This window comes from Grus americana, chromosome 16, assembly GCF_028858705.1.
Source record: "Grus americana isolate bGruAme1 chromosome 16, bGruAme1.mat, whole genome shotgun sequence".
In the NCBI taxonomy this organism is placed as follows: Eukaryota; Metazoa; Chordata; class Aves; order Gruiformes; family Gruidae; genus Grus; species Grus americana.
The window spans coordinates 14,329,818-14,352,319 of record NC_072867.1 but is presented as its reverse complement, the minus strand read 5'-3'; the positions used below and the strand labels follow the sequence as shown (position 1 = coordinate 14,352,319).

At 41.4% G+C, this 22,502-nt stretch overlaps 3 protein-coding genes across 5 annotated transcripts; all 3 read right to left on the bottom strand.

The window, feature by feature from the left end:
* Positions 1–536: 536 nt before the first annotated feature.
* ANAPC7 (anaphase promoting complex subunit 7) lies at positions 537–9,487 on the bottom strand. 3 transcript variants are annotated; one of them, XM_054844724.1, is made up of 11 exons: positions 9,263–9,484; positions 8,131–8,317; positions 7,630–7,749; positions 5,686–5,797; positions 5,273–5,426; positions 5,021–5,163; positions 4,650–4,767; positions 4,009–4,205; positions 2,509–2,733; positions 1,929–2,079; positions 537–1,057 (listed from the first exon to the last, which is right to left on the bottom strand). In XM_054844724.1, exons 1-11 carry the CDS (start codon positions 9,361–9,363, stop codon positions 868–870), a joined length of 1,698 nt encoding a protein of 565 aa, XP_054700699.1. In that variant the 5' UTR covers positions 9,364–9,484; the 3' UTR covers positions 537–867. The 3 variants fall into 3 exon arrangements, with proteins under 3 accessions (XP_054700699.1, XP_054700701.1, XP_054700700.1); XM_054844726.1 differs by lacking the exon at positions 9,263–9,484 and adding an exon at positions 5,955–6,179 and having other exon boundaries at positions 8,131–8,150; XM_054844725.1 differs by lacking the exon at positions 537–1,057 and having other exon boundaries at positions 1,959–2,095; positions 9,263–9,487.
* Positions 9,488–10,956: 1,469 nt separating this feature from the next.
* Positions 10,957–16,240, bottom strand: ARPC3 (actin related protein 2/3 complex subunit 3). Its single transcript, XM_054844796.1, has 7 exons — positions 16,024–16,240; positions 14,804–14,903; positions 13,699–13,775; positions 13,347–13,415; positions 12,936–13,062; positions 12,295–12,389; positions 10,957–11,490 (listed from the first exon to the last, which is right to left on the bottom strand). Exons 1-7 carry the CDS (start codon positions 16,207–16,209, stop codon positions 11,428–11,430), a joined length of 717 nt encoding a protein of 238 aa, XP_054700771.1. The 5' UTR covers positions 16,210–16,240; the 3' UTR covers positions 10,957–11,427.
* Positions 16,241–17,249: 1,009 nt separating this feature from the next.
* On the bottom strand, positions 17,250–22,453 carry GPN3 (GPN-loop GTPase 3). The gene is made up of 8 exons (XM_054844517.1): positions 22,298–22,453; positions 22,094–22,202; positions 21,842–22,009; positions 21,275–21,399; positions 20,507–20,622; positions 19,731–19,827; positions 19,053–19,181; positions 17,250–18,618 (listed from the first exon to the last, which is right to left on the bottom strand). Exons 1-8 carry the CDS (start codon positions 22,343–22,345, stop codon positions 18,556–18,558), a joined length of 855 nt encoding a protein of 284 aa, XP_054700492.1. The 5' UTR covers positions 22,346–22,453; the 3' UTR covers positions 17,250–18,555.
* Between the last annotated feature and the right edge of the window lie 49 nt (positions 22,454–22,502).

Here is a 22,502-nt window from a genome sequence, read left to right as displayed (position 1 = left end):
GTATTTGCATAATTTAACATTTCTACAGCAATGCAAGTGAACAGGAATGAATTCTTTTTATATAATTTTAAATGTCAGTGCTGTATACAGAATGTGAAGTGCTTTGAGTCACTGCTGTAAAACCTTTTAGTAACATACTGAAATGAAACTAAACTGCATTTAAAAATAAATGTTCATGTACAGATTTAAAGTGATCACAGGGTTTAGTAAGGATTGAGGAAATGACTGTAATTCTCCAACACTGGCTCAATTCCGTACACGTAGAAATCAGTCAGCTACAAAAGTGTCCTGTAAGTCAAAGCCGCCCAGCATACCAAACTTCTCCTTTATAGCACATGGAATGCCTTACAAAAAGACAAATTAATTCAACAAACACATCAAGAGAAAAGTGCTGCTTTCAGCCACACCCAAGCAACTCCTCCAGACTTCAACAGGAGCGCGAGCCCAAATGGTAACATACAAACAAAAGAGTAAGACCTTTTCCACAAAGGAGTACAAACCACTGTATTTACAAGTCAATCAAGCACACTTAGCCCTGGACAGAATTTAGACATTGTTTTCATCATAAACAACAGGCTTATTACACACTTCAGATTCTAATGCTTTTAGTTTTAGCAGGATTTTTTTGAAATGAAAGTTGCAAATAACCTCCAATAGAGTTAGTCCCTTACATTTAATAAATAAAAAGCATCAAGAATCTTCATGGCATTGAGATGCATAGAACTATTAAATGGTTTCAGAGTTTATTTAAAAAAAAAAAAAAAAAAAAAGGTCCTTTGCTGCAAAAATCATAGCTTATGTTCTTCAAAGAAGAATGGCCCTAGTGGTATGTTCAAGTGCCCAAAGCAGCAGCAGGATGAGAGGCCGTTACTGCATGCCAAACCACTGTTCTTGATCTGCCCACTGAGCTGCTTCACTGTCACTGCCTTCCAAGTCCCCCTCTTCACCACTTCCCTCCATATCATCCACATCTTCTTCTTGGGTTGCATCTGTTGGGCTTTCCTCCTTTTCCATTTTCTGCATTCCTTCTAGTGACTTCTGATCATTTGGATCCAAACTGAGGAGAGTAAGAAAAAGAAAGTGTTGTCCTAGAACTTACTGTTTCTCTTTGTGACATTGTATTAAAAAAAAAAAAAAAAAAAAAAAATCTCATCTTGTTGTCTGCACTTCCTGTTTAACATCACCAAAAAGTTCAATTTAGTAGATGATGCAACTTCACCTCAGGCTGACCGTAACACCGAGTATTAAATTTTTATGTAAAACATTTCTGATCCCAAAGAATGGGCTTATCTAACCATCACACTCTTCCAGAAAACTTACTCAACTTTTCCAGATGAAACTAATTACACAGTAACATAAAAACAGTAAAAATTTAAATGGCTACGACTAAATATATTATATGCAAAGATAAGACAGCTGACCTATGTGAGCCATTTAAGTTTATAGCGGACATAATGTGCTAGATTTAAGGTAAAATTTAACTTGTTGAAATCAAGACATGGTAACACCCTAAAATAACATTTAGGTCATGTTAGATTGAATCACACTATTTAAATTTACTTAATAGCTCCTTTTTATATAGCACCTTCTAGCCTAAAGGAATGGATCTTATGGCACCTGACTATATAATAATGAATAACTATAAATAAGGTCATGCCTTAATCCTTTCATCAGTCAAGGAATTGCACGCCTAGTGACATGCTTAGCATTAACACAGTCCCTAAATTTTGCACTTCTCAGTTCAAAGCCTTATGACCAACTAATACATTAACAGGCCATCATTTGTATGTTTTGCTTTGGTTTAAGGGAGAATAATGTAAAGCTACCTCTGATGTACGTCCTAACCAATTAGCAGCTCAACTTTTTACTTTGTCAAGTTGATTATTTGTTCTTATAAATACACTGCAGCCTCCCAGTCTCTGCTTTACCTTAAGGCAATACTGTACTGGTCCATCGCTTCCTGATATTCATTGACAGCTACAAGAAAGTCTCCCAGTATTCGGTGCAGAACACAGTCACTCTGATTAGCCAGCGCATTCCTCAGCAAAGCAATTCCATCTTCATACTTTTGTTCTCTACCTGTTCATATGCAAAACTACAGTTTTAATTATAAAAAGTCAGAGTGTACACAAAGAGCCATCACAACAGAAAACTATTTCTTCCTTCAGAACTGTCAGCACGGGGGATACTAGCGATATACTTTTTGCAAGATTAACTCTGAACAATGGCTTTTTATTGCAATGACTGCTACACTCACGATTACATATACCTTGAAGTCAAAATATTTTTGTTTGCAATTGTTTTAAGTGCTGGTGTAGTATCAGTTGCTAGATGCAATTAATTCCTGTGATTTTTCCTTCAGGACAGAACTGAAATCCCTTGGCTGTAACATCACTGTTACATTCTTCACAGCAATGAGGCTTGCAAAACAGTCTTCCATGTAAAACATTACGCTTTAAATAAGTCTACATGGGGGGGGGGGGGGGGGGGGGAAGAAGAGGAACTTACTAAGAAGTTCTGCTTTCTTTACCACAGCTTTAATGTAATCAGGTCTTTGTGTTAGCGCTTTATCCAATAAAGTTTTTGCTTTTTCCTGCGTGACTGGGTCTTCGAGACAGACTGTAGCTAACAGAGTGAGCGTCTGTGCATTTGCTCCCAGAGTTTTGTACACATTATTTGCCATAACCATAGCTTCACGAATGCTGTTGGATGCTAGGTAACATTCGATGAGACCTGATGATGTAAAAACGAAAACATTTTGGTTTTGAGTTAGCACTACAGACACTCACCCTCCTCAATTATTTGCACTTAGCAGCATGCAAACTCCAAACAACTGACTCCAATAAGCAAATAGAAATTGCAACTCTATACCCAACGTTTTTTAAAGTACACAGATGTCAAAGAAACTTGCAGAGAAGGAAATTTGGACACATATATTAAAACGGCACACAGTTCTACATGGAACCTAAGACAAAGGTAGGAGATGGATGACCATCTCCCAGGACCAACATCTGACAAAAGACTAAGTTGTGACAGCTTACACATTTCTTCATCAGTTGCAGGAGAAGCAAAACTACTCAAGCAAATATAAAACTGCCTTACAGTACTTCTAAATGCATTTCACTTTAGCAGGGAATCTACAGCACTGTGCCCACCACAGAGCACAAGATATGAAACTGGAGGAGCCAGGACAATCAGATGAGCAATCTCCATTTTGAATAAATGAAAAAGTAAAAAACAAAACAAAATTTCACTGCTGAATATTACAGCATAATCAATTTGGCTTTACTTAACCAATAATTGCATAGAAGACAGACAAGTACCACTGAAAAAACTTGAGAACCAGGAAATCCTAAGAAAATAGACCCTAAAATCCAACACCATATTACAAACTGGTGCAAGGTTTAACACCTCTCATACCATTCTTTTGTATATTTTCTTAAGTCTACATTTTAACATATCCATTCTACAGATAATTGACTTCATCCCTTATATTTATGGGCAGGTAATAAAAAAAGCCTAAGTACACTTAATCTTTTTGTCCAATTCCACTACCGAGATATTAATACTTCACCTGGACCCTTCACAACTCACTATTTACTTGAAGCTGCTATTGAGATCAACAAGATTTCAATAAATATTACAAGAGTATGACAAAACGAAGCTCCCAGTGGAGCTAACCATACAGTTAATGTCATCATCCAAAAGTGATCTGCTCAGAATGCCCAAGTGTGTTTATATCCAGATTAAACAAAACAAAAAAAAAACAACAAAAAAAGCCCTGTTTGAAAATCAATTTTATAAATACATGTATTCTCTAATATCCCTCATCTGACTGCTTCTACTCGAGCTTTATAGGTTTTTGGGTAATAATAATTTATTTACTAGAAAGTCAGCAGGAGAAAAGAATTCCCGTCTATTCCCTTGCCTAATCATCATCATCATGACACCAACTTTCACACCAAACCAATACTGTACACGTGAGTAGCTTCACTTCACTTTACTCACCTTCATAGCAATCCAGCCTACAAGGTGCAAGACGTATTGCTTCACGAAAGTGTATAATTGCTTCCTGCACTCGGCCCATATTCCTAAGAGCAGCTCCTTTCAGCAGGAGAGCTTGAACACTGTTACTATTAAGCTGGATGGCTTTGGCTCCTAAATATAAGGCACGAGAGTATCGTTTACTGTAGAAACTATGACACCTATGGAAAGACAAGAAGGATTGTAAGCATGTACTGACTGTGGTGCCTGTGCACATGCACAGAGGTTTAAGAGCAGAAAGAAATTTAAAAAAAAAAAAGAAATTACAGGCAATTGTTGAACTTCTTGCATTTGAAGTTAAGAATTATGTTCAGGGAAAAAAACCTCTTCAGGAGTTTAAATAAAACCAGTATGAATATTAATTGTTACAGCTATTTAATATATCATTGTTATTGCACAGGTGTGGCAACTCTAATAGGTTTAAACATACAGAAAACAACCCAAATAAATAGTTATGGCTAGCTTATTTAACTTACCCCAAGAAGAGAACAGATAGGATAAAAATGCACCTTCTGAACAAAAAAGCTGAACCCCCTGTATCAACTGTAATCCATCGCATGCAGCAAATCAAGAGCTGAGGTAAGAAAGGAAAGAAAAAGACTTACCCAGATACCACCCAGGGTTCCGCATGTTGATCAGAAATATTGAAGAGACGGCAGCCCAAGTTCTCCACATCCTCTAGTCGACCTTCACGTGCCAATAAATAACCATATACATCCATTCCTACAGTGAAACGCATCAAGAAGTGGAAAGTTCATTCACAACAAGAAAAAACAAAACCACAAACACCTCCTTTAAACTGTGCAACTACCAGTAACTGTTCAAGATACACAGCTTCTGAATGCAAATTCTGCCTTGAAAGCCAGGTACAACAATATACCATATTCTACTACATGCTTGATTACATGTAGCTGCTACTCTAATGGTACTCATCAGATCATTACACTAGGTAAACTTTCTTTTAGGATTTACTCACCTTTTATTAGGTAAGGATCCAGCATTTGTGCTTGTTCAAATTTTAGAATAGAGTTTTTATTATCTCCAGCTCTGAAATACAGGTCTGCTAAGCTCCCCAGTAAGTCTACATTATCCCTCAGCAATGACTTTTTCTCTAAAGAGCTTTAAGAGAAAAAAAAAAAAAAAGCCTGTTACGTATATAATGCCATTTTAAATATAATTATATATAAATAGTAATATATTAATTACATCATGCTCTTTGAACTCTTACCAAATGGTATTTATCGCTCTTGTGTTATCTCCAGTATGCACAAAAGCATATGCCTTGATCCACACGGAAAGCCAATCCAAGTTAGGAATACTCTGAATTATGTTGATTGTCATAGAGGCCACTTCCGCACCTTTCACCGACAGCGAGAGCAAGCCTGTTCAGAATGGTATATGCATCAATTTCGGCCACCATAAACTGCTTTTAATACAAATTAATTGTCTGAAGACCAGAAACTCCATCCCCTGACAAGCATAAATAAGCAGCTTCTTACAATGCTATAATTTGTTTTTATAATTTGCATAATGTAAGTATTATGTATTACATGCAAATGCAAGACAGTTACCTAGTCCCAAGCATAATTCAAATTATAATACGGTTTAATACAGAAATACTAGCAGTGCGCAGACACCTACCCAGGATGGCATCAAGTGCTAAAGGGCACTGTCTCAGTACTTCTTTGTAACTCGTAACAGAGGAGCGTTCTTGACCTGCTTTCTTGTATAGATTTGCCAACATCATATTGATCTACAAGCAATAGAAACGGTAGAGTCAAGTACGAGAGGAGAAATCCTCACTAAGAAAAAGTCACAACTTTGTCTTCAAGCATGCCTGCCTCCCTCCCTCCCTCCTGTTCTGGGCAGAAGACAAAATTACCTGCTCTTCTGAGAACACTGTAACGTACCATATAGTATAAAATTTAAATTGTTGCTTCTCTCTGAGTCCAATGACAAAATTTACATTATTTTGTATTTGCATAGTGCATCTGGAAATCTCAGTGTTTTGCATATACGAAGTCAAAAGATGGGCAAGCGTTTACGTATGATGCCAAGAAGGACTTGTATATCCGTTACATTAGCCTTCTTTCAGTTGATCTCTCCGTACCAATGGAAGTCTTTGAGAGAATTAGCTTAGGAAGGCAGAGAAAGTTTCCATTTAGCTTCTAAACGAAGTCATGATTGATGAAAGAACAGAAATTCTTTGAGCTCTACACAACACAAATAGCTGGTTTCTGCTACAATATTTCATTTTACTAGTGTGTATAGATAAAACATTTGCTTTTCTCAATCTTTTCTTCTTTTTCTGTTCCACACGTTGGTCTTTAAACAGAACACTTTGACCTTACTAGAGTCTAAGCCACTGTTACGTTGTTAGCACAATATAGGAATACTGTTAACATGAAACATAGTTGATGGACCAGATGTGTTAGTCTTTTAAGCCTTATGACATAACAGAGCCAGCACGCAAAGACTCAATAAATTTGGCACTGCAGACCACAATGGGATCCAAATATTTAACATTATCTAAACTATTATTAAAAAGGATTAAAAGGTTTTAAAAGATGGAACACTGGCATTCCTTCTACTTGCCAAAGTCTTCAGCCTTTCAAGGAACTTACATTGCTCAAACTATATAATAAGACATGAAGTGCACATTCCAATAAGACATTCCATACACATTCTGGGCTCAAGAATATATTAAAACACTGTCTCAGTTTGAGCAATCACAATTTAGCAAGTTATGCGGACTTGTTAATAGTGAAAACACCACAGAACAGTCAACGTTGTGAGACAACAAGGCTACAAGTCTCTCCATCTCTAGCAGGCAACAGCAGGCCCTTACTGTCCAGTGATACACAGCTCTTCCACGGAGGCTAGGACTCCACTTTGTGGTTACAGCCAGGCAAAGTACATGAATTCAAACAATTGCTTTGGCTCTCACGTTTACATGTTTGACTCAGAACTGCAGAAAATTTTTCAGTCAGGGATCTGGGAATCGCTTACTAACTTGTAGTAATTCAGCTGTTTGCAGTCGCATAATTTTTTCTCCTGGCAGATGGGATCTATATAGCTTTTGTTGAGACCATCCATTCTTCTTTGCTCTATGAAAACTATTCACGATAACACGCAAAGAAGAACTATCGAATGGATGATACAGATTCTAAGGCTTATGTATAGATACACAAGTACTTTACAAACTTTTAGAATTTAAAAAAAAAAATTTTCTTCGTCCTTGTACACAAGCAAAATTCTGTACCTGCCACGTGCAGTACTGAAGAGTCAACCAGGTAATTAATGCAAATTAATAAAGATGCACACAAACATTTAACTCTTTTCACTTTTTCTAAAGTCTAACAGAGGGAATACAAAAATTTGTCTGATTTTAAAGAAGAGAGGCCAGATAAACTAAGCTAATTTAAACATTAGTGTTTCCAAACAACATTTAACTAATACAGAAGCAAATATCAAGACACAATGACATTATACCTATAGGCTACGTTCTTTTTTTGACCAGGCACTAGCCTATAGATTCAAGATATGCTGACCAAGGACTTGTGACAAAACTCTGCCAGAACTAACCTTTGGGGTCCTCTGTCTGGAAGGAATCCCATCAAGAATAGCAATGGCATCTTTATCTTGCTTCAGCATTGTATAACATTCAGCCATTTTATATTTCACTTCAATTTCAGATGGTAAACACTGAAATAAAAACAAACTTTAAAGTACAACGCCAGTTTAGGCAAGTGAAAAAACTGAACAAGGTTTCTTCATCAAATGGACTAGATTTTTTCAACATAGCGTAAGCAAAGTTAATGATGCAACCTACTGCTAGCTCATATTGCTCTGTCCTCAAAAAGCATGAACTACACATACAAAAAAAAAATCTCATGTCTGAGACCGTATTAAGTTTTGCATCAGAAAAAAACACACTGATATTTTCAAAACAAATTAGCCTGAAATGTCAGGGTTATTTGACACGATAAATCCACAATCCAATGCTATAATATTGAGTCTGCAACATTAATTGTAAGGCGGGGAACACGATCATTTTATGCAGCACATTAGTCAGTTTTTAAATACCTGGCTTTGGGGAGTTGATGCAGCATTCCCGGTAGAAGGTCTTACTTTTGAAGTTTTACTTAATGCTTTCTTCTGCTGCAAGGCCATTGTATACTTACTTACAGCATTTCTATATTCTTTATCATGGAAGAGAGAGTCTGCATGATATACAAGCAGCTGGTATTTCTGAGATGGTGAAAACAGTTCCCTAGAAGAAATGCAAACAGAAAGGCTGAGATCAGCTAACTGCATAAGAATGAAAACCTTAGAGATCCAAAGTATTTGTAGCTTTGGCTTGTCTGGCTTCAACTTCCAACTGCTGCTGTTCTTTACTACGCTGGAAGGCCCCCAGGTAACAGGTACTACCTCCTCACAAAGGGATTATCTTGCCAATTTCTTTTATCTGTATACAAACAAATGTAATAGCCGTTCCTGACACCTCATCAGTAACAACAGCTTACCCTTAGCTGATTGGCCGCTGCTTTCGATAATGGAGCAGCCCCATCCTCCCCATAACAAACCACATGTTGCCAACATCCATTACAGTATACTTTGTTTGAATGGACTCAAGCTTACAAGGCAACTCAGCTCCTTGTACAGTTATCCTGGTCCTAATCCACATGTTCCTACATTTTACAACCCCCCTTTATAACACTCCCAGTATACTTGCAGAAGCGCTGAAGAGTTAGGGCTTCAGAATAGAATTTTGGCTTCAATTGGTACCTCAAACCTCATCCAAATTGTAAAATAATATCTTACAGGGAAGTCCTGAAAAATAAAGGGTACCACTTGAGTCAGGGGAAGAGCCCTGACCTACGCAAGGCACCCCTGGAGGGAAAAAAAAAAAATCGCTCCATCTCTGCCAGGACGCTCAAGTTGTGGCATGTACCCCAAGGGGCAGAGGCTGCGCTGCTCATGCCGAGCCCGGACAGAGAGAGACGCGCTGACAGAGCCGGGCTGCATCCCCTGCAGGGCCGGGGACAGGAGCACAAAGCCCGGCAGGAAGGACAGCTCTAAAAGCGAGCCTGCCTCCATCCCCGCTCAAGACACCCCCCACCACCCTGCGAGGTCCCGCCTGGCCTCTCCCTCAGCACCACCGTGCCCTGTCAGCCCGCAGCCACCCGGCGCGCCCTCTCGCGGGAGGGCCACTCACGGGTTATTGCCGCTCATCGTGAGGAGAAGCCCGCTGAGGAGCCGCACGTTAGAGTGGAGCCCGGCGGACGCCATCTCTCGTACGTGCTCCACCACACTCATGCTGGCGGCGGAAAGGCGCGGAGCAGAACGGACAGACAAGAAGTAGAACAACGCCGCCGCCCGCCGGCACTCCAAAATGGCGCCACCGAGGGGACCTCGCACGCCACCGCCTTGCAAGCGCCTTCGACACTGCCTTCATGGCAGACGCTCGGCCCGACAGGCGTGCAGAAGGGCAGCCCGGGGCGGTGCGCGCCACGCCAGGCCCCCGGCAGCCCCGCGCCTGCGCAATGAGGAGCGGCGTCTTTCTCAGTGAGCGACGCGAGGGGAGCAGTGTGTGGTCACACAGGCGGGAGGAGCTTCTTCGCGGGTCACTGTGGCTTTAGGGAAGAGACGCACTCCCTGTGTCTGCACAGCTCTTGAGTCTGACCTTTTTTTCCTCCTGAGACTTTATTGTCTGCTGGTTGTGGCAGCTAAATGTGACAGAAGTATCAGAGATAATAAAGCTCGTGCCCATAAAAATAGGTAACTGAGGAGAAAGACCCTTCAAAACCTAGATTTCTTCTGGGCCACAACCAGGGGAAATGTCTCACTAGGGCTGCTGTTAACTACAAGGCATAGACTGAAAGGAGTGCTGAATCATGAAGTTATTTTTCCCCTTTATTACAAAAAGAAAGCAGAACACGGCTATCCTATTACTAACGACTACTGCAAATCAAATCAGCGGGAGCTTTCGGTTTGAACTTGCTATCGCTGCTGTTGGGAGAGGAATACACCTCTCGGCACACAAACCCACCAAGCAGCAAAGCGTTACTCGCACTGGACATGAAGTAACACAAAGTGTGTTGGTGCTGTATGGTGACAGCGAAACAAGTAGTGCTACAAAGGAGAGAGACGACTGAATAAACCGGACTTGGATTTGCAATATTTCAAGAAGCCATCTGATCAAAACAGTCACAATTTTTGCCAGTATCATGTGATGGTTTGTGCGGCAAACTACAGCCCCTGTATTTATCCTGTTTTCAGTGGGAATTATTACCATTACACTGTAATGATGGTCTGTCCTAGTTTTGGCAGGAATAGAGTTAATTTTCTTCCTAGCAGCTGGTGGTGCTGCACTGTGGATTTAGGATGAGAATAATGTCGATAACACACCAATATTTTAGTTGTTGCCAAGCAGTCAAGGACTTTTCAGCTTCTCACACTGCCCTGCCAACAAGAAGGCAGGGGGCCCAAGGAGCTGGGGGGGACACAGCCAGTACAGCTGACCCAAACCAGCCAAAGGGATATTCCATACCATATGGCATCATGCTCCGTATATAACTGGGGGTTTGCCAGGAGGCAGCATGGTTCAGGAACTAGCTGAGCATTGGCTCCAGGTGATGAGCAATTGTGCTGTGCATCACTTGTTTTGTTCTTTTATAATCATTATTATTCTCCTCCTTTTCTGTCCTGTTAAACTGTCTGTATCTCAACCCACGAGTTTTACCTTTTTCTTTTCAATTCTCTCCCCCATCCCATTGGGGCAGGGGGAGCGAGCGAGCAGCTGTGTGGTTGTTCTAGCTGCCTGATGGGTTAAACCACATGGTCCTGTCACAAAACCCAAACCTCTGATTCCTTTGAAGGCTATCCCTAAGACAAAAAGCAGTTATCACATTAATTACAAGCTAAGTTTATTGAAAACAAGGTAAAAATCACTGCACTTGACAACACAGCGTGAGAGGCATGTTTTTCCACGGACATAGGATACTGAGACTCTAGCCAGTAGAGCAATTACAGAGCTCCCCCTGCCCCACAGGCACACCCATTTCTTCTCTTAAGTACAAGCCCTGTTTTAAATGCTAGCTGTAGCCACTGATAATAAAGCAGCTTGCATCTAAAACAACGTGTTAGAAATCACTTATTAAGCACCAGCTTAATGATATTTTCTTACACTACTCAAATTACCTTTTTGCTCTTCCTCCCTCTATCCCTCATTGACTGGTTTGCGGAGTTTTTTCTTTATTCTTTTTTTTTTTTCTTCATAAGCACTTAATTCTTCCTTAGTACAAAATTTATCCAAAACAAAGGCAAGATACTTAAACACCTTGCTGTGGAAATGCTTCATGTTCTTGCTACTTTGCCTCTTCACTGCCCAGGACCCGACAGACTCTTGTTCATGAACTGTCTCTTCACAAAGCAGATCCACCACTGCAGAAGGAAGCACAATGTCAGAAAATACGCAAAAGCGTTTTCCATGTGATAAACAAAATCACGACTTCAAAGTATTCAACCTCTGACAAATATCAAATGTTAAGGCTCCAGCTTTGCACATACAGTTTTCCACACTGTTTTCTACTGGAATTTAGGTGAACAAGAGGACAGGAATCAACCCAATGAATTTATAATATAGGACTCTGAATTAAAGCAGGACATTCTACTTTCTCTTATTTCTATTATTTCATTTTTACTGTTTATTCCCATATAATTAGAAACAAGGGATGCATCAGAAAGCAATGCCTTTGAAACTAAATTAGCCTAAATAATTTCAGTATTAAATGCAGCCACATTTGCACGTGAAACATATGAACAGTCAGGAGGCAACTCATTCATTGATTACCTTTTTTTTTTTTTAACCTGGATATGAGGCAAAATGGTCTACTTCAAAGCAGCTATCAAATCAGAACCGCCTGGGAAGATAAACAGCATCTCTCATGCCTGTGAATTTCCATTTGAAAATGTAGCCAACAGCAGCTGTGCAATACTTTGAAGAGTTGAACCAGACACCACTTATTATTGCTCTGCTTTTTAAACTGACCCAAATTGGCATTTGCTGTCTTACCACATTACAGATTAAATTTATTGATGACTTGCAGCCTGCTATTTCCCTAGCCTTGTAAAACCACGGAAGCTTGCGCCAAAGTTACCCACAACTGATCCCTTACCTATACATTTCGGAAAAAACACTACACCAAGCCTCTCATTAAATCTGTGATGATTGCCCTGAACTCTTACCTTACTAGGCTTGTCACTTTGAGGATCAAATACTTTTTCACAAAGGCGAAGACCAGTTTCTTGCCTCAGCTGCTGCAGGTAGGCCCTCATCACCTCTGAAACAGCGCAGGAAAAAACAGTGTAAACTGAGGCAGCACCAAGTCAGACTGAATTTAACAGGGAAGCATCAGCTATCACTGGTTAAAGCAGAAATTGTGAGTTTTTCACATCTGTGCACACTTGCCAGCTGGCTGAGTTGGTTTGCTCAATTTACAGCCATACTTGAGATTTTTATGATATTTGCACCAATAAAAAGGATCATCCAAACTGTTTTCTTCTCTCAGTTACCTTTGCTCATTGTTGTGGGCTTCCTATTCTGCCAGGGCAGCAGTTGGCTTGGGCGTCATTACAGGGTTTAGCTAGTGCTTACGTTGATGCAAAAGGCAGACTCAGACCCTTATTAATTTGTTCTGCTGGATCTATGGATCCAGGGGAGTCACCGGGCCCGAGGTCAGAAAATCCAGCTTCTGCTGCCCTCAGAAGACAGAATTGCCAATTTAGAAGATTCACTTTTAATGGTAAATTTTCTAGTTGCAGTCACAAAAATGCAGCTAGCAAAGTCTGAGCCCATGGAGCCTCCAGAGGTCCTGAATCAGCCTTACCTTCCTCCTGTTTGTTGGCAGGTTTGGCGTAAATGGCATTAAGTGGGAAGCCAGGCTCCCCCGGGATTGGGAAGTTAGTGATTCCTAGAGTGTACATTTCCTTCTCTCCTTGGCCTTTGGAGTTACACTGGAAGAACCAGGCAAACAATGGATTAACAGTTATAAACAAAAGCTGGTGGAGCATTAGACCCAAGTATTTTACCAACCTGTAACATAAAAAATCATCAAGAACAGAAACACGGCATATCTTTGGAGATCCACAGCCTTGGATTTCTGTGGCTCTGACAACTGGGACCGCGGTGAACAGGATTATTTGTGCCACTGGGAGGGGAATATCAGCAAACCCTTTCCTGAGTACAATCCCCAGAACAGACTCAGTTTCCCTCCTGCGGAGAAATTCACTTTCCTTACCTTTTGCAGCTTTTTCAAGCACTCAGAAATGTATAGAGTTACGTAGATCAGCGTTCTGTCAGCCTCGTTCTGCAAAATAAAAGCAAGCACAGAGCTCAGCCACTCTTAGATCAAGGGAGACTTTATGGAACTGCAAAAGTTTGAAACAGGAATGAGTTCAAGCCATTTTGGCATACAATTTCCCCACAAAAGAGGAACTTGCAATTTATGACGTTTACCCAACTTCAAACGTTACGTGGGAGGAAGGGGAGTTTTTGCTATCTAGTAGAACTATTTAATTGAAAATAGATTTATATTCACAGCACTAACTCTCCAAAGAACTACTACATGCACAGTATCTCCAAAAAATTACCTTAATTTCATAATTTTTGAAGAAAACATTAGCTTTGAAGTAGTAGATGGCTTCATCTATAATATCTGTGTCCTTAGCTAACAAAAATAAAAAAAAAGAAATACAGTTAAACAGTGCACCATTATACTACATTTGGTCATAACTTATACTCATTGAAATACATAAATAATGATTCTTGCAAAGGCAAAACCTTGGTATTTACAAAAAGCAGAAGACAGAACTATGTTACAGAAAACAGTCATTGCCATGTGAAACATTGGTGAGCTCAGACATCACTTCACAAATGGCAGCAATTCAGCAGTTCCCCACTTCTCTACCAGTTGAGTAACTCACCAGAGTTTTAACAGCGTAAAAGTCTTCTCAGGACACAAAAATGTTTTTGGAGAAAGCATAACACCACAATCACACAAATCTCATTATCCTCTTCACAAAAAAGAGGGAGGAGCAGAACAATAGTGGCAAGCTTACTTGTGACTTTCACTTGCTTTTGCTACCATCCGAGACTGCTTAAATCCAGAAACATTTCCTTTATATTTCCTTTCTCAAACTGAACCACCACACAATTCTGGGGGATATCACGGCTGGGGAGTGCTACTTCACATGCTGAAGGCGAATCCGTACCAGGCTGCCTATGGACCCTGTTGGTAACTTCATTTCAATTTCTGAAGCCCCCTTCCCTAAAGTGCTACCTATCCTACTCCTCATCCTTCAGAGCAGCCGAGTGTCATCGGCCAGAGCCCCAAAGCCCAAGTTCTCTGTAGCTAAACTGCCACTTCCTCTGACAGCAGAGTGTTCACACCACCACGTCCTCCTCAAAACCCACTCAAGAACACAGTGAGACACAGGAGGAAGCATGAGAACAGTAACTGTAGGCTTTAGTTACTGAAACAACTGATTTAAGCACAGTGCATATTTATCTGTGCATAATTATTTTCTATGATTTGCAAACTTAAGTATTTGAAAACTTTTTTCCTCCTCTATAAACTGCAAAGCATTCCATTTCCAACCTGTGACTCCTCTCGTCATTCTTGCTAGGGCTGGAGCAAACCGTGAGATGATGATAAGCTATACAAAGGCAGGTTTTCAGATATTATTATAAACTTACTTTCCCGAGGTGCTGGGCCTTTGAACTGGCTTCTGATGGGTAACAGCGCCATGTTCCCAATTAGTTTGGTGTCGGAGTCCATTAAAGTTGAGTGGTAAGCCTATAGATGGGGCAGGAAGGCTGGTTATTAATGCTACTGAAAATACGTGTCCGATCACGTATCCCCCATGTCTTCATCAAATAGGAGTCAGAGTCTAGTTCGTTAGTGATGCTTCCAGCAATTTCTCCTTGCACAAACAATCGCTGTTTTCTAATTAGGCCCAGATATCAGCGCCATTCTGGTGAAGACCTTGAAAGCATCATCACTGGCACCACTTATGATCATGGTGGTGGGAGACAACTGGTAAGGTTGGTCTGCATACGTTGCTTTGTCCCCAGGCTGCCAAACCCCATTCTGCACGGCACCAAGGGGTAACAGCCCTGCTCTCCCGCCTAACTTACGGGGCACCCCATAATTCACTGAAAGTTAGTTAGTCATTATACAAGATTATATTTTATTTCCATGTCTAGCTAATAATATTAGATAATAATAAAGCCAGGCTTAACACATACCCATGCACACACAAAAAAAGACCTTTCTGTGCACTCTAAAACTGATCTAAGTGAAATGAAAAAACAAACAACAAAACCAACTTTCTGCATATGACAGACTCTTCCTGGGAAAGTGATTTTTAACAGCTGATGAGTTTAGTTTTAGACACTTTCCAAACATCCACGCCGTGCCGTGCCTGGCCACTGGGAAGCCTTCAGCCCAGGTTTTGCAGGTGTGGGGGGGTGTGTGTAAAAAGCATCCCTTAGCAGAAAAGCACTTTATTTCAACCTGAGGAGGGTGGTGTGAGCAAAGCTAGAACAAAGCACAGCTTTATACCCCCCTCTCCTTCGCTGGGGCCGGGGGCTGCCACCCTCCCAGCTGCGGGTGGGTCCCTGGCAGGAAGAGGAAGAGGAAGAGGAAGAGGAAGAGGAAGAGGAAGAGGGCGCTGGCCTCGCAGCAGCTCCCCCACACAGCAATTCCCCGCTCTCAGCGGGGCTCCTCGCAGCTGCAGCCCCTTTTCTCCCCCAACTCAGCCGCCCCCGGCCCTGCCCCGGCAGCAGAGCCCCCTTCCCCCAGTCCAGGGTCGCAGCCGCCCTCCCCGGCGTGGCCCCTCTGGCCCCCAAACCCTCCTGCCCTCTCTCCCCGCCATCACGGCCAGGCCAAGCACCGGCTGGCGAAGTCCCCTCACCGGCATCTCGAAGGGCAGGACGTAATTCGGCGGAGCCGGGCAAGAGGGAAGCAGAGAAAAGCTAGCAGCAAACCTTCCTCCTCCGCCTGCGCTGCAGGAAATGAGGCAGCAGAGGCGGTGCGAGAAGGGGAAGCCGGAGCCGAGGCCTGCGGCGTGCACCGCCCCGAGAAGCACGGCTCTTGTCATAGCGCTGCCAGCGCCGAGGAGCCCTTTGGAACCACGCTCGGATGGGGACTTGTTTGCTTCCCCCCACCCCTCCCTCTGCCTTTGCCGTGGCCGACCCCTCCTCGGTCCCTCCGTGCCACCCTTTTCTTTTCCAGCCACCCTGACATCGTGCTTCCTCGCTGGCAGAGGTGAGCTCCGACCCACTGGCTTTGCACAGGGCGCTTGGTGTAACGAAGCGCAGGACGGGTCTGAACACGTTGTATTTGGAGGGACGCAATATTTTAAGCTGCACGCTCCTCTTACTGTCAAGCCATAAGCTTCCGTGCAAGCCAGCGTGTTGAATTTGTCCCCTGGTAAATGACTCATGGTATGAGTCAGGGAGGAAAAGTGGGGAGATGTGGAAGGTGAGTCAAAGTAATGGAACTGCAGGGCTGTGGTTTGTCCTTTCGACACGCCACCAGCGTGACGCGTTCCAGGGATGCGCCAGTCTGGAGGTGAGTTAAGTCACCAGAGTTTTCCCAATGTTTGCATGGTTTAATTCCAGCCAGATCAGGTTCCGCTGTGATGTGATTAGCTCCGCGTGGGCATAAAAAGATTTGCCCCATCGTGAGGTTAACCTGCACCATAACTATTAAAACCCAAATATATTCACAGCTTTTGGCCCCGTGTTTTAAAGCTCTGGAGAGGTGATTTTTTTTCACGTCTTCCTGGCAAACACAATGACTATCTTGAAACGGAAGTCTTGGCATTCACCTAGTTGTATGGAGCTGGGAGTAAGGTTTTAGAAGTGCTGAGTATTGTGAGACTTCTTGTAGAGGCTGTAGGCTGGCGATTTTTGGAAACCTGGCTTTGAAAAACCATTTTAATAGCTCTTGGGTGGTATCTTATTTCCTGGTTTTACTTTGCTCCTAAGATCCTGTGTGATCCTTCCTGAGCTCCATGCGTGGATTTTGGGGAGCCCTTCTCTAGACATGCAGGATTTGCTGGTCTGTTGAACCTCTCTCCCCGGACCGCATCCGCTTTGGAAAAAGCGGATTCTTACATCAAAAATAAGCACTATATCAACAATATGACCACTTATTTATACAAACATGAAGAACAACCCTAGTGATGAACAAGAAATTACACCTTCTGGACTAGAAGAAAGAAACTATAAAACTAAACTCTGTGCCAAGCTGCTATCACACCCCAGGTTTAGGTAAGTGCAATTGCCTAATTGCCCTAGTTAAGGGCTATCCTTGTACTTGGACATCTGCTAATTAACCAAGCTGCTCCTACAAAATGACATTAATTGTTCTTATTCTACTGAAATACTTGGCTGCTCATATTTTGTGAGGATGGGGTTCATTTCCAATACATGAACTATATATAGACAGATGATATGCCTACATATAAGCATTCACTGATGTTAAGCATTTCATAATTATGAGGCCCCTTTTGGAAAATATTTTAATTCAAGGACTCCATGAGTAAATCTTGTTCCATAGGGTTAAGGAAAAGGGAAGGTTGATATGTTCTTGGGCATTAAGCAGCAAAACCCCATATCCTGAAATTCAGCTGAATATAGCTAACAAATTAGACTAATAGTTTTTAGGAGAAGCAATAAAACACGTTTTGAAACACTGAAGACAGCCCAGGAACAGCCTGTATCTATAAAGGAACTATAAACAGTGAGAGTAGATTCAGCAGTGATTGCACAAGACCATCACCTAGTTCTATTTAAGCTGATTTTCTTTAAGTGTTGTGCTGTGCTTAAGATGTTACCGATGTACAAACCACTTAAAGCCATGTGCAGGTTGTACAAAAAAGAGTCTTTAAGAAGGTTTAAAATCTGGGCTCTTTCAAAGTGAATGTAAAACACTCAGGTTCTTCAAGAAGGGTGAGAGACCACCCACTGACCAGATGTCCCTTTGAAGTTGCCAGTCATCTCATCGTCTAATTCAGGTTTAGTCCATGAAGTGCAATTTTCACCCTTTAAAACAATTCTTTCTCTCATCTAATAAAGAAACTAACTGCTCACTACTGGAGATAAATATTCACTACAACATACTTATATTCGGCTTTGCCTCTTTTGCAAATCATTAAATTTATTCAAGCATTCCTGTGCTTAAGTGAGATACATCCATATGTGGGGAACTTTTCTATGTCCTAATGCTAAACTATGTATTTTATAACACACACACACAGAGATAAGAATAAAAACTGTTTATTAAAATAACTATGAGATCATACAGCTCGCTCTTCACTATAAATATTAGTTATTTTACAGATAAAATACCAAGTATGTTTGTGTAGGGGTGGATTTTTTTTTTCATTTTTTTTTTAACACAAGCAAGGTACTTTCCTCCCCTTTTGACCATCTATTTTTCACTCATCCACGTGATCTTGAAAGTATTCATCCACAAGAGCAGATTTGTCTTCTTCACATTCCTGCCAAAAAGAAAACAAAAAAGGTAAAACCTGACTTTTCCTTAGTGGCTGTTGCACACTGTCTGTTCTCTGATGTGTTATTTTAGAAAGCACAACAGGAACAATGGCTGATATGATTCCATAAACATGTAGCAAAACTTTCTGAAAAGCATTTTGTTTCTAGAGCTATTGAAATTGTATAGGTCAAAATCTAGATCCAGGTATTCTGCATACTAAAAGAGTACAAAACGGAATTAAAAAATGGAATAAAAGCATTGTTCCTTAGGATTTTTGAGCTGAATAATAAAATTAGGGCTTTGAACACTAGAAGACTAAACATGGCTATTTTGAACCATACTAAGACAATAATTTATTAGCAAGGCAAAGAATATATTTATGTTACAACTTATACTATGGATCCTTTTTAATTTTTTATCTTATCAGAAGTACCTTACCTTTGGTTCTTTAAATTCAAGATCTTCTCCATACTGAATGGTAAAGTCTATGTGCTGCAGAACTATGTTTATACTTTCCTCATCAGAGCGATCAAAAGGTAGAAATCGAACCATACCGTAGTCATCAATCTAGAAAAAGGATTCAAAGGATGTTAGTAAGAAAATGCAGTACGTTCTCAATCACAGCACTCTAAGCCACTTCTTTAAACCACACTTAGGTCTTCCTTGTCTGGACTGCTAAAATACCATTTAAAGCTGCTCTGCAAACCAATGGCCATTCCCCACTCAGAACACCTCGCTATCAGTCCTAAGTTCTACACAGCAGAAAAAGCTGTTTGCCAAAATTGCTAACAACAGGATTCAGAGAAAATGTTTTGCTACAATCCAAATGTTAGTATCAAAAATCTAAAAAAGTCTAAATCTAATCATAATCTGGAAAAAAAAAATCAAAAACTGAGTTAAAATAGGCAAAAAGTAAAATGCTTGAGTGCCTGAGAATCTCTTAGATCCTGGCTTTGTTAATAAGTCTGGTAGGTAAATACGTAGTTTTGGGGAGGGGGGGAGAATTAGTATAGTACATACGGTATCTGTAACAGCAATCAAGTCAGCAACCATAGAGTATGGTTTATAAATACAGGACTGAATTTAAAGGTACCAGTTAAAAAGCAATATACCTACCAATCCACATATAGATTTAGTCAATTTTTTAAACATTTTGCTTTTCAATACATTTGTAGAATCTTCAATCATGGAATACATATCTGGATCTAAGTATCTGGGAGAAACAAAGTCATTGTTAACATCGAAAGAATCCTTGGCCACAGAGCAAATGAGTCATTGTGCTTTTATATAGCCACCAAACCCATCTATCATTCTGTGATCTGAAGGAACTAACTTCCTATCAGGAGAACTTAAAATGTTTAAAAATAGTTTTTGTAAGTATTTGAGTATCTCTGATTACGACTGCTAGTATAAACAACTGAAACGTTTGTTATTTTCCTTTTGCTAATATAATTGTATACTCAAAAAAAGCTTTGAGGAAGACCACAGGGAAAAACTTTAATTTTGTAAATTTGGCATAAATGTGAAAGTAACACATAAGTAATTCAGTACGTTCAGTATCAAAAAACTGATAGGAACACCTCTGGTTTAGGTTTTGAAGTACAGTACCCTTGTGGGCGCAGTACCCTGGAATGTCATTCAGAATGACGTAAGTTATCCAAGATAATTATTTACAGAAAAATCCAGAGATAAGTACAAACATGGAGCTAGCCTTTTGACTCTGACTAAATTGTAAGCATCCTATCCAGACATCTAAAGGCTACGTTTGATATAAAACAAATGCATCTTCTCCCATTTGAGAACTATGTTTTAATTATGGGAAACATTAGACTGAATTTTGAGTGAAGTTTACCTCAAGATATTACACTACGAAGTAATTTTTTGGAACTTACTTTTCTATTTCCTTCTTGGCTTTCTTGCTCAGCAAATCCATTTTGGTCATGATGTTAATCTGTGGAATCTCTAAAGATATCATTGCACTGAGTGCTGCCAGAATTCCAGAGATAAACTTAAGGAATATGAAAAATGATGTAGATAAGTACAGAAAAACAGAATACAAACAGGCAAGACACTCTACCACAGACCAAATCTAGTGAATGTATGAAACACGGACACGAGGCCAAGTGGGGAGTCTTTATGTCTGTTGGAAAAGGGAGGTACGGCGGCGCTTCCCATCTGCCGTCTTATTTCCAGAGCCTCAAATCTGGATCTGCCACTGAAAAGGCCATTACAAAAGTCAAAGCCCATCTCAGGATTTTGACTGCTAGATGGGGAAGTGGCCTGCTCTCTTTCCGATCTGTGAAAGCTCTCATTCAATCGCAGAAGAATTTAGGTTGGAAGGGACTTTTAGAGGTTATCTGGTTCAAAGCAGAGCCAGCTTCCAAGTCAGATCAGGTTGCTCAGGGGTTTTGTCCAGTCAAGTTTTGAGTAACTCCACACTACACAATCTCTGTGCACTCTCATGGTGCAGGATTTTTTTCTTTACATCCAGCTGGAATCTTCTTTGCTGCAATCTTTGTCTGAGGCAGCTGAAGACAGCAATCAGATGTCCCTTGGCTTAGAATTCTTCCTTCTGGGCTAAACAAACCCAGCTCCCTAAATTGCTCAGATTTATTGTTCTTTATCAATATCAACTTTTACAAGAGATTTCAAATGGGTACCTTAAAAGACTCCACCATAAACTGAGAATCCACGAGAAAAACTCCACAGACGCGGAATTCCCACTGCTGAAGCTGCTCCACCAGCTGTTTCATCACTGGCAGATGTGTATAGAGTTCAATCTGACCTAGGGCACACGTAGGATGTTAGTATGCAGAAATGTGAAGCTAACAGGGACGCTCACCAGTTATAGAAATATGGGCATGCCACTTAATATGAATAAAACCTGATAAAAAGCATCTTTCCTTTTGGACATCTCTGACTATTTGGATGAACTTATTCTGGAAAAGAAATTAAAAGCTTTTTTCCTCCCTTGACCTCCAGTTAGCATTAGTTAGCAGTTGCCATAGTGTCCCCACACCATATGATGCTACGAGAAGTCAGTGCAGCCACCCAAATTATCCTGGGACCAAGTTCACTTCTGAAACACCTGAAAGTGAGTCTGACAACTGTTAATAATGCAAAAAAAAAAAAAAAAAAGTGTGAAGGATTATGACCAACAAAAAAAAAGTACCGCAAATTTTATATTGCATATGAAGAACTATACCAAAACATACACATTTGTTTACCTGGGCAGTCAAACAATATATAGTCATCCTCCACATGCCCGAGGCTTTCCTCTAGCCAGTTAAAGTTATTGGCAAAGTATTCCATGCAAAACACCAAGCCGCCATTGGGACCAAACCTTAAGGATTCATCTTCCATGACGTCATCCACTTCTATTAACTCACGGATGTCTGGAACAACAGACACACGAGGCGCTTTCAGTTCACTCGCTTCCAGCGCTGCCCGAAGGTTATTCCCCCCACCCCGCCGCTCACCTGCCATGACGGGGTAGCTGAAGAGCTCCGCGGCCGGGTCCAGGTTCACCACCTGCACGGCGCGGCCCAGCGCCTCGCAGTGCTGCACCATGGTGGAGCAGTACGTGCTCTGCAAGGCACACGCACACACAAACGCCGTCAGGGGCCGCCCCCGCTGTCGTTCCCCCTCTCACCCGTCCCCCCGGCCCGTCCCCCCGCCTTCACCTTCCCGCTGCCCGCCGGGCCCATCACCAGCTGCGCGTATCGGGGCATGGCAGCGGGCGGGCCGGCGGCCTCCGCGCAACGGCGAAGCGGCGGTAACTGGTCTCTGCAAGGCCCCGTAGTTCGCCTGGTCACGTGCCTCCCGGGAGCCTATGACTGGCACGCTTGAGCCAGCGCCTACCCTCCCCGGTACGGAGAGCCGGCGGGT

Bases quoted from the DNA above. Each gene is read 5' to 3' on its own strand.
- GPN3 (XM_054844517.1), bottom strand. From the start codon at position 22,345: ATGCCCCGATACGCGCAGCTGGTGATGGGCCCGGCGGGCAGCGGGAAG. The intron at 20,623-21,274 runs GTACCCATTTGA...ATATTCCTTAAG, and splicing joins TTATGGTGGAGTCTTTTAAG to TTTATCTCTGGAATTCTGGC. The intron at 18,619-19,052 runs GTAAGGTACTTC...TCTTTTTGGCAG, and splicing joins TTGAATTTAAAGAACCAAAG to GAATGTGAAGAAGACAAATC.
- ANAPC7 (XM_054844724.1), bottom strand. From the start codon at position 9,363: ATGAGTGTGGTGGAGCACGTACGAGAGATGGCGTCCGCCGGGCTCCAC. The intron at 7,750-8,130 runs GTATTTAAAAAC...TTTTTATTTCAG, and splicing joins CATCAACTCCCCAAAGCCAG to TGTTTACCATCTGAAATTGA. The intron at 5,427-5,685 runs GTAGGTGTCTGC...CATTCTGAACAG, and splicing joins AGCACTTGATGCCATCCTGG to GCTTGCTCTCGCTGTCGGTG.
- ARPC3 (XM_054844796.1), bottom strand. From the start codon at position 16,209: ATGACAAGAGCCGTGCTTCTCGGGGCGGTGCACGCCGCAGGCCTCGGC. The intron at 13,416-13,698 runs GTAATTTTTTGG...TTTATTTTGCAG, and splicing joins TCAAAAATTATGAAATTAAG to AACGAGGCTGACAGAACGCT. The intron at 12,390-12,935 runs GTAAGGCTGATT...GCGCTGTTTCAG, and splicing joins TGCCAACAAACAGGAGGAAG to AGGTGATGAGGGCCTACCTG.